Source organism: Eretmochelys imbricata, chromosome 13, assembly GCF_965152235.1.
Source record: "Eretmochelys imbricata isolate rEreImb1 chromosome 13, rEreImb1.hap1, whole genome shotgun sequence".
Lineage (NCBI taxonomy): Eukaryota > Metazoa > Chordata > Testudines > Cheloniidae > Eretmochelys > Eretmochelys imbricata.
Window position 1 is genome coordinate 26,550,221 of NC_135584.1, and position 16,030 is coordinate 26,566,250.

General features: G+C 48.6%; 1 protein-coding gene across 1 annotated transcript in view; it reads left to right on the forward strand.

Annotated features, from left to right (window-relative positions):
* Window positions 1–16,030, forward strand: part of AHCY (adenosylhomocysteinase) — a 54,729-nt gene that overhangs the window by 32,501 nt on the left and 6,198 nt on the right. The window contains exons 8-9 of the mRNA XM_077831996.1: window positions 848–965; window positions 4,976–5,170. Coding sequence (XP_077688122.1) covers window positions 848–965; window positions 4,976–5,170 — 313 coding nt within the window. The remainder of the gene's footprint in view (window positions 1–847; window positions 966–4,975; window positions 5,171–16,030) is intronic.

Sequence of the window (16,030 nt, forward strand, 5' to 3'; positions counted from 1 at the left end):
CAGGTGGTCAGGATTTCAGTCTCCAGTGGTGATTTTTGTACATCCCAATCATGGTTTGTTTGGGGGCGCAAGGCAAGAGGAGTAGAGGGGTGCTGTGATCTGGGGTGAGGGGCATTGGTGGAGCCGTAGGGAACACTGGAATGGAATAGCAGGGCGTGCTGGGGGTTGGTGGTGAGGGACACTGGCAGAGATGTTGGGGGGAGGGGGAATCCAGGACCAGAGTAATGGGGGGGGGTATGTACGTCAAGACTGAGGCACACAGGCAGAGCTGCGGGAGGAAGCTGGGCCAGAATCTCTGGCTTGCGTCTTACTCTTGCTGCTACTCTTGCCCCCAACATTAGGAGAGACATGACTGATTCTGTTGAAGGTTTGCGATTCAAAGATGTTGCTATAGTGATGGCCCAGGGGAACGTTCTGCCTGTTGCAGGATCTTGCCATGGCTCTCGGGAGAGAGATTCCATTTGTGAGCTAATGGGGCAGGAATGAAACAAGCTCATCGCCCCTGTCGTACCTGACAAATACCCTGTTGGCCCCTCCCACAAGCCCCAGCTTGCAGTCTCTCCATCCGGAGCAGTCCCACTGCCCTCTTGCTGCTCTTGTGCCTGTGAATATTGACATCATAAGGTGAAATTAACGAGGGGTGGTTGATGAGGTGACTCCCCCACCCAAACCTCTTTCAAGGTTACACTCTGGGTCCCCACAGGATGCCGCCAGCCCATTTTCTCAGGATTCACCATGTGTTCCCTCTTTCTCCCTGCATGACGCTGTGCTGCCAGCCAGCACGGGTGGAGTGGAACATCACCCTCCGATGCCCTGCTCTGTGACAGTGCCTGGTTTCTCGTTGCAGACATTTCGAGCAGATGAAGGACGATTCCATTGTATGTAACATCGGCCACTTTGACGTGGAAGTTGATGCGAAGTGGCTAAATGATAACGCAGTGGAGACGGTGAATGTTAAGCCCCAGGTGAGTCGGCCCTCAGTAGGATCTAGCGTGAGGAAGAGGCAACTAATCAGAATCAGTGTCTTCCCCATGCATAGGAGGGCTGATTCTCCCTCAGACACTATCTTTTCCATAACTGGAGACCCCCAGTCTTCCTCCTGGCTGTTGGAAACATGAACAGGTTCTCCTTTCTTCTGTATCGGATCAATGGGCAGAAGAAATGATGCACAGTTGTATTGCCTGGCATTTGGAACCATGGCTACGCGTTAGACCAGGGCCATCTTTGGCTAGGAAGCCATGGTTTGGCTTGTTCTTTGTATTGTGACCACCTTGGGAAAGAGAGACCCAGAACTTACAATGGTGCTAGTTTAGGCTGTGAACTGGATAAAGACCATTCGTTACAGGAGACAGTTTCAATAATGTCTGGAGGAGATGAGCTTGGAAGGGTGTTTGTTTGCAGTGCCATCATGGAGCATGGTCTCTGGCTTCTGGCCTGGCTCACTTCTCGAAAGCAGGCTGGGTCCTCCAATAGAGCTAGCTGTTCAGAGGCTAGGACAAATGGCATTTAACCTTCCTCTGGGCTCCTGTGGATGAGGCCTCTGAGGTTGTCTTGAGGCTAATATAACGGTTTGCTTGGGAAGATCCAGCCAGGTCATTGCCTGCCCAGCTGATATACAGAGCCTGAGACATACTGGGAGCATCCGTTCTGATTCTTCGGAGGGCCGTCTCCAGAGTAAGCAGCCAGGGGTCAGCAGCACCTGGCAGGGACCAGCCCTTTGTGGTTGGACTCTGTAATGACTGAGCTCGGTGCTAAGAGGAGGCAGGAGAATGGAGGAAAAAGGAAAACGTGATTCAGCATCTATCAGGGTCCCCAGTAACCCCCGAATAGAGAGTGAATTGGCAAAATGGAAGGCTAAAAGGAACGTGGTGTCAGTGCACTCGGGTGGATTCTCCAGATAGACTGGAACCAGCAGGGGGCCTCTTTGCCAACAAGCCAAATACAGAGTTGCCTCTTTCCCAAGGCACTGGGATCAAGAAGAGGGAGGCTTGAGCTTCCTGTCAGTCACAGCCAACCGGTCTCCTCAGTGTCTTTCCTTTTCCATCCAGACCAGTGAGGAAAATTCAGCTGGAGAGTGCCAGTGATTCTAGAAGCCCCCTATTGGTCCCAGAGGCCGATTGAGCTGTCTTTGCCACTTCCATATCCCCTTCCTGTGTCGAAACCTCCGAGTCATATGCTGCCCATGTTCCATCCCTGCCGTGGCTGAGCGCCCTGGCAGAGCACTCAGGTGTGGGCAGACTCTAGCTGATATCCTGGAGATTGAGCAGAGCAACTAGGAGTGAAAGCCTGTTCCACAAAAGTAACTGAAACCTTTTCAGTGTTGAGAAAGAAAATCCAGAGGGATTGGGAGGGACACGCAGAGGAGAGAAGTTGTCATGTGTCCAATCTATTTTCAGATGGAGAAAAGCAATTTAAAATCCAGAAAATCCAGAGTGAAGCTCCTTCACGGAATGTTTTGTTTAGGAGAGCTTGGCTAGGCCAGGCCTCTAAGGAAAGGGGCTCAAACAGCCAGCGCTGAAGACTCATGAACGGACCCCAGTAGCAATATGGCAGTAACTGTTGCAGGCTCCACCCTATTGTTGCTGCAGTTCCCCAAGGCTGTGGTCTGAACCCTGTGCTAGGCACTATAGGAGCCTGCAGGCCAGTGACTGATTGCTTGGCTGACCATTCTTGCCGCAGTGCCATTGGAGAGTAGACTGGCCGCTAGGAGAGGGTGGTTAAGAGTGTGACAAATCTGTTTTCAATTAGCTAACTTGGAATGCTTTAGGGCAAGATCTTTACAAACGCTCAGCTCCTCTGAAAACGTGACCTTTAGTGCCTGAGATCAATCACTTTGCCTCTTTGCCAGGTTCCTCTGACATGCTGGCCCTGTTAAAGCCAGAGGAATGTACAGCCACGGGGCTACATCCATCTTTGTACTTACCAGTTTCCTGTAGCTTCTGCCTGGCACCAGGATGGGAAGTGCCAAGAGAGAGATCCTTTTCCCTGCATTATAGCAGTTTGTAAACGGTTCCCTTCTGTTGGCCACTCCAGATGAGTGCTTCATAGATCACCTTTTCTCCCTTCTCACTTCAATATTTCGCTCCAGGGAGGGCTCTGCAGACCAGTGATGGTCCACAAATTACACCTGGAGAACTACTGTCCCAGAAGGAACATTGCAACTACGCATTATATCAGGGTTTCTCAAACATTGCACCATGACCCCCTTCCAACAATAAAAATTACTACAAGACTCCAGGAAGGGGGGCCGAAGCCTGAGCCCCTCCCTCTCTCCCCTCCCCTGGGAGGTGCCCAAGCTTGAGGGCTTCAGCCCTGGGCCCCAGCAAATTTAATGACAGCCCTGGTGACCCCATTAAAATGGGGCGTGACCCACTTTGGGGTCCTGACCCAGAGTTTGAGAACCTCTGCATTAAAGAACTGTCTTGCTAATTCCACCCAGCCTAACTGGAGTAGGAAGGTAGATTTATGGCCAGTCTGTTTAGGGCTTCTGTTTGAGGAAGTTACATTTACTTTGCACACAAACCATGCTAAAAATAAATTACACAAAAGCATTGAAGTGAGACTATCTCTAGTATTTAAGCACAGGGAGAGAATGCCCTAGCTACATCACTATTCTCCGGTAAGGTTTTTAGTGCGACCTATGGAATTCCTTTGTATGAAAAGGGAGAGACCACGTTAGTTTAAATTTGGTGCAAAAGTTTATATTTTGTACAAACAAGCTTTTTTAAAATCTCAATAGAAATATTCCTTCAAACTTTAAAAATCCCCCTGAGAACAGTGGTATTTAACTCTTCGCCTTAGACTTGAAACTTAAATATGGTAGCACTCGGATCAAAACGGAAAGTGTTTTATGTGCAAACTGAGCGAAATGCTAAGATTTTAAAAAGTGTAAATATCAAGAAACTGTTTTTGTCTTTCACTTTTCAAAAACTTAAGATATCAATAGCATAGGCAAAGACCTATAACGTGACAGCGTCCCTCCAAACAACAGAAATAAATACCAAAGATCCAATCTATTCCATACTAACTCAGCAGAAGGCCTGAGCAGTGACCAGAGATGATACCAATATAACTTTGAGATCCAGAATTGGTCAGGATTGCACTGTTGGCTTTAATGAAGTAAGTTCCCAGAGGTGGTAAAGCAATAGGAAAGAGGGAGCCAAAGTATTAACGCAGAAATGAATAGCAGGACTAGCCTGTGCCCTCGATGCCTGAATAAACGGTCATGCGGCACCCAGTAAACCTCTTGCATTGAGAAGCATGTGACAAATATACCACAAGTCCTGGATTTTGCCCATTCTTTTGGGGACAGGCAAAGAGACCCTGTTCGTCATCTCAGTCAATCTTATATTGCTGTCCACTCCTCTCGGCAGATGAACTTGCAAGATCACTTGTTTCTGGGGAGAGACTTGTGGCAGAGCACATCATCTAGTTGAAAGCTGCCCCTGGGTGGGGTGGGGGGGCCAGAAAGCAAAACTAATTGCGTTTGCAATCTAAAGTGGAACTGCCTTCTTGTCTATGTAGTGAGACGATTGTGATGGGGAGGGAGGGCAGACTGTAGGTGTATGCAGGTGGTCTTGACGCACTGCATAGATGCACCTGTTCGGCTGTATGCAGAGAACCACTCTGGCTCTGCATATGTCAGATGTGTGCTGTTAGGTAGCCCAGAGTTAGGTAGCCCTCCAATGGCAGTAGACATGCAGAAACCCTAGGCCTGGATAAACGATCGACTCAAAGTCAATCTTAATGAGCAGCAGCTGCTAAGTTCCATGCTGGGTGAGACCAGACTACAGTGGGTAGACAAATGTTTTTGACTTGGACGGTGTGTGGTGTCAAGCTCAATTACAGTCAAAGTCTAAGTTGTATATTAACTGCTGGTCATCTGTGCAGGATGGATGGGGACTGCCAGACTTTGGGTGGAATACACTGCCTCCGTGCTCTTGTCTCATTGGTGTTTGTTTTGTTTCCTGTGGAGGTGGACCGGTATACACTGAAGAATGGCCACCACATCATACTTCTAGCAGAAGGCCGACTCGTCAACTTGGGCTGTGCCATGGGTCACCCCAGCTTTGTGATGAGCAACTCCTTCACCAATCAGGTGTTGGCGCAGATTGAGCTGTGGACCAATCCTGACAAGTATCCCGTGGGAGTCCATATCCTGCCAAAGAAGGTGGGTTAGGGTGCAGTGTTTTAATATTATTTCCATATACTTGCACAGGTGAACCCAACCCAATCCTTCAAATAGATTTGTAAGTAACCTAAGTTTAGAGAGCTAAAGTCCAACTTCGGCATGTGTTCATTCAGAAGCTGACAAAATGGCCGTACAAAGCAGAAGGTGGATGAGACCTACCCCAGGGCTGGCTAGTGCAAGGTTGTTCCATAGTACATCTTCCAGTCTTGGGTAATTTTCAGTGAAATCACCAAACCTGTAGGATTTGCACACTTTCCTTGAGAGGCCATTGCACAATCTACCAGCTCACTGTTAGGGAAATTTCCCCTCCCTAAAGTTTGCCTCCTTTTTCTCTCTCTAATATTATCCAGTTAGCCCTAACTACAACTAGAGCTAGTTGACATTTTTCAAACCTTTTGGCACCAAAAACACACATTTGAAAACGAAAATTTTCACAAATTTTTCAGTTGTATGAAACTTTAGTTGCAGTGTTTCTACATTTCTGGTGCTTTGCTTTTTGCAAACGCTTTCACAATGGTGGGTTTTGGATTTTTTTGAAAACACAGCGGCAAATAATTTTTCAATTTAACTTTTGATTGGGAGCAGGCTGTGACGTTGTCATGTGGTATCCTGACTGTTGGGTAGGATATGCTCACTCTAGCTGTGTCCCTCTGATTTGTACAGTTTTGGAAACTTGAAAACATTTTTTTATATATATTGTGACATTTTTGCAAAGAAAAGAAAAAATTTGAACTCTCTGCTCTGACCTAGCTTTGCCATGTGTCCTTGGGTATCCTCTTCCTCCATTTCCCCAGCAGTTAAATGGGAGCAATGCAACCCTCTCTCACAGGTATTGAGGCTAGGTTAATGTTGATTGGGATCCTTAGAAACAAGTTGCCTTGTGAGGTCAGTGTTTCTATTACCTGAAGCAGTGAACAATCTGATAAAATGGATCCATCAGGAGGCAGACATCTCATTTACATATGGCATCTTACCTGTGAACAAGCTAATTCTTTTATCAGGTATTTGCTTAAAGGAGCTTCATTGCATGAGGGTGTGGTTGGTTTTAAGGGTGCTAAACATACACCACTGACAGCCTTTGAAGTAGGGCTGCTCTTGTAGCCAGAATGTTGCTCACAACAGAGTTGGACTGGAACTTGTGACAGGAACGCTGCGGGTCACACTGTGGTTTAAATCCATGACCTGTATTTTGGCTCATGTAGAATTGCTGTACACGTCAAGGTGTTCGTAGCATGTTCTTTCTGTGCCTGCCCAGCTTTGGTGGCTAGTGGATCAGGGGTAGGTCTCTGGCTTCATCCCAGCTCTCCCCTATCCCTTTGATGGCTAGTGGTGCGAGTCTCTAATTGCCGCTGGCTCCTGTGAGGAGCAGGATGGAGAAGGGAGAGGGAAAGCTTCCAACCCTCCCATCCCCCTTGCGCACCTGAGCAGAGCTAGCCACAATCTGGTCTTAATTGCCTAAATGTCCACCACGTCTCTACAAAATCTCTGTCTGACTTGGATTTGCTACAAATTCTCCTGGGTTTTCTCTTTTCAGCTTAAAATGATCAGTGGATTCTTTGTTCTTGATGGGGGGAGGAATCTGGATCGTTTCACAACTGTCATAAGTTTACAAAAGAAACTGTCATCTGGTTGCAATTTTCGAAAACAAGCCTGCAAATTGGACGAGATGGTCGTTGTTTGAGAAAGATTCTGCTGTTAAGTCCCCGGACCTTTGAAATATGGCCAGATCCAGAAGTGATAATGCAAAAAGGGTTTTCCTTTGGTCAATAGATTAGACAGATGTGGAATGGCTTACGAAGGGTTTGCTGAAGGACTTCTAAGCTCCCATTGCCACCTATTTAAAATAATGAGCCAGAAAGGTGTTCTCGGAGGAGATTGGGCGTGATTGACCCCCCACAAAGAGTGGGGGAATGCACCTCTGCCTTTCTCCTGGGAGGAAAAATCCTTTATATGAAGTCATTCAGTGGCTATGCTACTTTAATGCCGCCCCTCAACACACAGCTTCAAGCCCCCTGTAATGCTGTTCCTAGTAACAAAACCCAGTAAAACCAACTGAATAAGGGAGAGGATCTGCGATCTAACCACTTACTATAAGCCACACACACTTCATTTTATGTATCTCAGATTGGACTAATTTGCATCAATGTTTGATTTAGGGAAGTGCCTAGTACCAGAAACCCCAGTTAAAAAATGTGGCACTCGGTAGGGGAAGGTTTTCAAGGAGGTTAATGGGAGTTGGCATTAATGTGCTGGAACAAAAGAAAGATGTAGGTAAAATTAAAGTATTACCAATAGAAACATTGGATAGATTTGTACAGATGATCTAGTGCATGTTTTTGAATTTCTGTGTGTAATCAAGAAAACTACTCTCCCGTCCAGAAAGAACTTTTCTGTTAGCTTGTTCAGGCATTTAAAAAATCCCTTTTGTGATCATGGCAAGAGAAGACAGACTTTTTAGATCTTGGTTGGTAGCGTGATGATTTTTTGCAAGTGTGTGTCCTTATCTAGTGGGGGTGCATCAGTTCCCCTAGAATAACTTGAAATCAACACTTTCAAAGCTAACCTTGAATGTGAACCTTAAACTGTCTGCTTGCAATTGGGCAAGGAGCCTGCTCTAACAAGGGCTGTGTACCAATTGTTGTTCTTCGAGGAGTGTCCCTGTGGGTGCTCCACTTTAACTGATTGTGCAGCTCTGCGCTTCTAGTTGGAGATTTGCAGTAGCAGTGCCCTGGTTGGCCACGCACGCATGGCAGCCATCTCATGCCGCTCCGAATGGCCAACCAGTGCACACAGCCAACCGCCCCCCCAGTTCCTTCTCTACTGCCATTGGCTTTAGTCAGAACAACAGCAGTGCCATCAAAACCTTGCTATTATTTTAGTTCAACCCTCCTAGTTTTATCCTTCATTTACTTTGTCCTTTGTTTTTTCTCTATTGAAACCAACCAAAAAAACCCACAATCTTTTTTCTTTTTTCCCTCCTGAGGTGGCTATCCACCTCACAGCCCAGAGGCACTCGGAAGGGACTATTCTCATTCCTTCTTTGTGAACGGCCTCTCTGGCATGCCTGATTCTCCAGGTTTTAAACACTGTCTGACCTGTAGACCGTGAATCCCAGTCTCAGATGGTCACTTGCAGTGTGTCCATTGTTTGGGGGAGAGAGACACATGGCACAAAAGTGCCACCACTGCAAAGAGCCGACAGCAAGGACTAGAAAAGCTAGGGATCTGCAATTGAAACTTTTACGATGCTGGAGAAATCCCTTTGACCTGCTTCTGATCCTGATCGCAGGACCTCTCCCCGCAGCTGAGCCGCAGCTGCATCAGACATGGGATCCTCTTCAAAAACCACTGCAAAGGACCCAGTCCCATAGAAAACCACAAAAAAGTGGTCTCACTCCTTGCCTCAGCGAGAATAGCCTCAGAAAAGGCAATCTCCGACTGCCAAATCTGCCCGGGTACCATCGGCACTTCGAACCACGGACCGAGAGGCATGGGGACCGTCTGGCACTGGGATCGCCCGAGGAGGAAAAGACCCCCCTGCGGTCTAGCTCGAAGGCAGGCTACCTCGGCACCGAGCAGTGCAATGGCGTCACCTGCTGCACCAATACATTGCAGCAGGTCTATGGCACCGGCAGCAATCACAACGATTTCTAATCAGAGCCTGCCTCCTCCGTCGGCACTGAGCTTCCCTGTGCCGCAGCAGTTTGTTAGCCAAGCAGACCTCTTCCTCGCATCCACTCCAGGAATGCTTCTCTTTGGTATTGACAGTACCCCAGCCAGACCAGGGCCAAGCATGACTGATATGCCTGCTGGCTCAGCCCCTCCTCTCTCCAGCTACGAGGAGGAAGTGGGAGCAGGAATGTGCACCCCTTGCCATTCCTCGCCCAAACCTAGACCCTCACGACAGCAGCCAATAGCGTGGCAACCTCTGCAATGCATGCCCCCTCCTATAGTCCTCCCACCAAACTGGCCATATTGGGACTCATGGGCATTATACAGAACCCAGAACATGCAACAACCCTCCAACCCATCCAGGTCCAGAACACCCAGATCACAACAGTCACCTTCCCCTTCTGCCGTAACCTCCCCAGAAGCTCTCGTAGAGGAAGCAGAAGCAATTGAAGAGCCACCACGGTGGCACCATTCCCCACCAACCCACATCTCCTCTTCGTCTCCTGATGAAACAATGCCTCCTCCCACATCAGGTGATGACTTCAAATCCTTCCAGGAATTATTTAAACGAGTGGCTGACTCCCTCGACGTTTCCTTGGCAGAGCTGCTGGAGACTTACATATGCTGATGGATATTCTCCATGCATCTGCTGCCAAGATTGCACTGTCCATCGATGCAGCCATCATGGACCCAGCAAAAACTGTCTGGCAGATGCCAGCTGCAGCTTCTTCTAAAAGATTAGACAAGAAGTACTATGTCCAGTGATGAGCTGCCAAAAGCTGAAGAACCGGTTCCTTCACTTGCTCCGGGTCTTCGGTGGCACTTTGGCGGTGGGCCTTTCAGTGCCCCTGAAGACCCAGGGCACTGCCGGGTGAGTAAAAATTAAAAAGGGATTCTCAGGGGAGCCTCCCCAGCTGAGAGCTCAGGCAGGCCGAAGTTTGCCCACCCCTTTAACAACCGGTTCTAAACCAGCTTCAACATTTAACAACTGGTTCGTGCGAACTGGCTCCAGCTCACCACTGGCTATGTCCCAGCTAAGGGAGCCAAGTTTTGTTCACTCATCCCACCCCTAATTCATTGGTGGTGGAGGCAGTTAATCAAAGGGGAAAGCAACAGCTGGCTAAGACCACCCCTAATGATAAAGATTGGAAGCACCTAGCCCTCTTTGGCAGGAAGGCCTGTTCCTTGGCAACCCTCCAGTTTCTCATAGCAAACTATTTTGCATTACTGTCCAAGAACACACAACATTTTTGCACAAATGACCACTTTTATTGAACATCTTCCAACAAATAAAGAACAGTATAAAGCTAACCTAACAGAAGGGCTCCCTCCTTCCCTGGACTCCGCTGACATGGCAGCCCGCTCCATTGCCACATGTGTAGTCATGCGAAGGGTGTCCTGGCTCCACCTTTCAGGCTTCCCCAAGGAACTTCAGGCGACAGTCGGGGGACTTACCTTTTGAAGGTCAAAACCTATTTGTGAAAGGCAGAGATGCAACCTTACACACTCTCAAGGATTCCCGTGCCACATTGAAAACCCTCGGAATATATGCCCCTGGGAACAAAAAGAAACAGGGCAGATTTTATACCCAATGCTTCCGCACTACTCTGTATACCCATCCTCAGAGGCTGTATACCCAGCACCACAAACATCATCAGACAAGATGCCGACAAGCCCCAGAGCAGTCAGCGACGTCTCAACCATCCACTTCCAGACAAGCATTTTGAAGTGCTGGTCGAGGGCACGAGAGCCCCGCCACTGCTACAGTCCCTCATAACCTCCTGCCTGTTTAGGGACCACCCAACACCCTTCTACCCGGTCTGGGCAACGATTACATCAGACAAGTGGGTTCTGGAAATTTATAGGCAAGGGCTATTCTATCCCTTTTACCTCTATCCCGCCTACCCACCCCCCTTCCCCGTCCCTCTTCAGGGACCCATCTCACAACTGTCTGTTACAGCAGGAAGTAAACCACCTCCTGCAACTAGGTGCTGTAGAACCTGTACCTGCCAAGCACAGGGGGAGCAGATTTTATTCACACTTTCTCACCCAGAAGAAAACAGGTGGATGGAGGCCCGTCTTGGACTTGCGCAAGCTAAACAAGTTAGTCAGAACACAGCGCTTCAAGATGATAACCCTAGCAACCATAATCCCAGCATTGAAGAAAGGAGGTTGGCTCTCGGCCCTCAACATACAAGACACCGATTTCCACGTCACTATTCATCCAGTGCACAGAAGGATCCTCTGTTTCACACTCTGGAACCTCCACTACTAGTACTGAGTGCTCCATTCAGATTATCCACAGCCCCACGGGTATTCTCAAAGGTCCTTGCCATCATCTCAGCATGCCTTCGCAGACAGGGTGTGATAATATTTCCCTACCTAGACGACTGCCTCCTAAAAGCTTCCACGTACCAGGCTGCAGTTGATGCCCTTCACATCACTACAACCCTGTTTACAAAACTAGGGCCTGAATATAAGCTTTCGTGAGCTACAGCTCACTTCATCGGATGCATACTGTGGAAAGTGTAGAAGATCTTTTTATACACACAAAGCACGAAAAAATACCTCCCCCCACCCCACTCTCCTGCTGCTAATAGCTTATCTAAAGTGATCACTCTCCTTACAATGTGTATGGATAATCAAGTTGGGCCATTTCCAGCACAAATCCAGGTTTTCTCAAACCCCCCCTCCCACACACACACACACTGGGTTTGTGCGGGGGGGAGGGGAGATTGAGAAAACCTGGATTTGTGCTGAAAATGGCCCAACTTGATTATCCATACACATTGTAAGGAGAGTGATCACTTTAGATAAAGCTATTACCAGCAGGAGAGTGGGGTGGGGTGGGAGGTATTTTTTCATGCTTTGTGTGTATAAAAAGATCTTCTACACTTTCCACAGTATGCATCCGATGAATTGAGCTGTAGCTCACGAAAGCTTATGCTCAAATAAATTGGTTAGTCTCTAAGGTGCCACAAGTACTCCTTTTCTTTTTGCGAATACAGACTAACATGGCTGTTACTCTGAAAACTAGGGCTACACATCAACTTTCAGAAATCCACCCTAATTCCAACCCAAGAGTTGGACTTTATAGGGGCACACCTAGACTGCATCACGGCATTGGCACGACTCCCTCAACAACACTTTGTTACCCTAATGAACTTCATTACAACGGTAAAAAACATACCACAAGCGTCCGCCAGAATGTGCTTACAACTCATAGTGCTCATGTCAGCCACCACGTTTATTGTGAAGCATGCCAGGCTTTGTATGAGGTGTCGACAAACCTGGCTTCGTACTGGCTATACTCCCCACAAGCATTCCATCCACAGACGACTGACAATGCCCAGCGGGGTAAAAGACTCACTCACATGGTGGACAAAACAAACCAACGTTTGTTGGAACGGAACATCAGCACAACATACCCCATTGGTAACTGTCACCACGGATGCCTCCCTCATGGGATGGGGAGCACACTTGTCCGAGAATAGCATCCAGGGCCGGTGGTCCCTTGCAGAATCCACCCTACACATAAATCTATTGGAACTCAGGGTGGTTCTCAATGCATGCCACCGCTTTCTGCCACTGATACGCAACAAGGCTGTCCAGATCCCCACGGACAACTTGGCCACTATGTTCTACATACATTGCCAGGGCGGGGCCTGATCTTACCTGCTTTGCGCAGAAGCAGTTCACTTCTGGAAATGGTGCATCTCCAACAACATAAATCTCATTGCAGCCTACCTACTGGGAAGCCAGAATGTCTCAGCAGATGACCTAAGCAGGAACTTCTCGCAAATGCACGAATGGGAACTGGACCCAGGAATCCTGAAAACTATATTCCTCCAATGGGGTTTTCCCTCATTAGACCTTTCTGCAACCTATCACAATGCCAAATGCCTACAATATTGCTCCCGGGCAGGACTTGGACACAATTCCCTGGGGGACACCTTCCTCATGAAATGGGAAGCCCCCTTGATGTATGCCTTTCCCCCCAACTCGACTATTGAGCTGCATACTCAAGATAAAGGACGAATCCAGAGTAATTCTAGTTGCACCAACATGGCCCAAAGAAACATGGTCTCCATACCTGAATGAGATGGCTGCAAGACTGCCACAGACCCTTCCCCTTGTGCCTAACTTGCTGACCCAGGACGCCTCCGCCACTCCAACATTCCGATTCTGCATCTCAAGGCGTGGCTAATCCATGGATGACGAACCTAGAGTCATGCTGTTCCAGGGAAGTACAGGCTATTTTACTGAACAGCCGATGACTCACTTCATGAAAAAGATACATGCATAAGCGGAAACTCTTTTCTATATGGTGCAGAGACATACAAGTTACCCCACAATCAGCACCACTACCCACAGTACTCGAATACATGCTGATGCTCAAAAAATCTGGCCTTTCCATTAGTTCCCTCAAAGTGCCCTTATCTGCATATACCACTTACCACTCTAAGGTAGATGGACTCACTGTCTTCGCCCACCCTCCTCTAACTAAACGCTTTCTCAAAGGCATAGCGCATACTTATCCCACACTGAGAGACCCAACCCCTATGTGGGACCTCAACCTTGTTCTCTGTACTCCTGTGGGCAAACCCTTCAAGCCTCTAGCTCACTGTTACACTTATCCATGAAAGTCGCCTTCCTAGTGGCGATCACGTTAGCAAGGAGGGTGGGAGAGCTGGGTGCCCTAATGGTAAACCCACCCTATACCATATTCCTCATGGACAAGGTAATCTTACGTCCACATCCAAAATTTATACCCAAGGTTGCCTCCTTCTTTCATCTCAACCAACCCATCTACTTACCTGTATTCTTCCCAAAGCCGCATGCTGACAGCAGGGAAGTGTCCCTTCACACGCTGGATGTTCGTAGAGCGCTTGCGTTCTATATAGAAAGAACAAAGACATCCAGAAAATCATCCCAATGACTTGTATCCACAACAGAACATTCCCAAGGCCAAACCATTTCCAAACAGTGACTCTCGAAATGGATCTCTGACTGTATCCGATTATTCTATTCAAAACACGATCTAGAACCTCCTTCCGGACTTTGCATGGACTCTACGAGAGCTATATCCACATCAATAGCTTTTCTCAAAGACGTACCTATCATTGACATTTGTAAAGCAGCTACCTGGGCATCAGCCCACACCTTCACCAAACATTACGCCGTAGAGCAACATTCAGCTGCTGATGCTCACTTTGGATGTTCGGTGCTATCCACCATGCATTCAGTAACTCAGAAGCCCCTCCCCTCCAAAGAGCACTGCTCCACAGTCACCTAAAGTGCAGCACCCACAGGGATGCTCCTCGAAGAAGGAGAAGGTTACTCACCTTGTGCAGTAACTGAGGTTCTTTGAGATGGTTGTCCCTGTGGGTGCTCCACTACCTCCCCTCTGCTTCAGAGTTCCTTCTCTACCCCAGAGGATTGAAGAGAAACTGGGGGGGGGGGGGGCGGGGGGCTGCATGTGCTGGGTAGCTGCCTGGAGCAGCCAACCGGGGCACTGCTAATGCAGATCTCTGACTAGAAGTGCAGGGGTGCAAAACACCTACAGTGGAGCACCCACAGGGACAACCATCTCAAAGAACCTCCGTTACTGCACACGGTGAGTAACCACCTCCTTTCTCCCAGGTGCCAGGAGAGGAGGGAGAGTGCCTAGGTCAAGCAGCCAGTTGGGATACTGTATATAGTAAAGGAAACCCCGTGCGTTCTCACTCTGCCCGTGTGAACACTCTTCGTTCCCCTGTTATCACCTGAAGTTTTGGCACGTCTGTTGGTGCTGTGACAAGACCATTGAGCGAGGGTCCAGCCAGAGGAGCGACTGGAATGGCTCTGACAGCAGCCTTCACTCAGCCAAAGGCGGTTTGTGTTTAAAGTGAGAACTCAGTGGATAAATTGCTTTTCTGTTTTTATAGCCTGTTGCACCAGCAACCGGAGCAGCTGTGAACTAGCCTAAAGGCAGCTCCTGTCAGGGGTGGCTGTTCCAGTCAGCAATTCGCATCTTTCTGGCTGGGGTGCAAATTGAACAGGGCTGTCTCTCCCCGACAGGGCCGCCAGCCGAACCTCTTGGCCTGGAAGCTGGAGTCTGCGGCACTGAGCAGTTCTCCCTCTCCAGCACGAATGCTGCCTCCTCTGGGCATCTTCCCGAGCCCTGAGGAAAGCAGCCTTTTCTGTTGAGTTTTGTTTATAGCACTGGGGACATGGGAAACAAACTCTGCTCTGTTCCACCTCCTCTGCAAGTGGATCTCCTTCTCTCTGGGTTTTGTGGCAGTGATTCGTCTTTTACCCTGGGAAACCTGTGACTCCTGACCCCCTTGGTGCACAGGGCGTGTTGTTTATTCACCACTGGAGAGAAAGTGGGGGGGTTACATTTTTTATTCTTTTTTTTAGCATTTTTGAAAATGTAAACTGAAGCGTTCTTCTGCATAGATTTGGCCAGTTTTTCTGTTTCAGCAAATGCTTCTAATAAATAAACTGAAAATTGTTTTCAAATGGGCCAGGGAAAGCCACTCAGCTGATGCAATGGCCCCCTCGCCTGCTGTCACTTCCAAGCCTGTTCACTGCTTATCGAACCTGTTCCTGTGTCTCTGCAGTGACTGTCTCCTTCCACTGCCCAGGTGCTCTTACTGTGGAAAAATGCTTCCTGAATACCCTAGCTGAACTCTTGATTAGAGGAGGAGGGCAGCATGGTCTGGTGGGTAGGGCGCCAGAAACTGGGGTCCTATTCCTGGCTCTGCAACTGACCTGTGGGGTGACAGCCGAGGGCAAGTCACTTCACCTCCCCATTTCCCCATTTGTAAAATGGGGAGAGGATACTGGTCTCTGAAAGAAGAGCTAAGTATAATCCAAGTGATTTGCTTCTTGTTCTCTCATCTTCAGATGGGAACGTAGGGACTTACAAACTGCTGCCTTACTCTTCTACATTATATGCATGGTAGGATCCAGGCAATTCAGGGCCCCAGGCGTGCCACAACAGGGGGTCCCCTAGGACTCCACTCTGTGGCCCCACCCCTATGCCCTGGCTTTGCGCCTACCTGGAATAGCCGCAGCAGAAAGGACCCCTTCTGTCCAGGACTCCTTTCCCTCCCAGAGAGGCAGGGGTGGTGACATGGGGCCTTTTGATGCCCCCCAGGAACAGCAGAAGGGGCACCCTCCC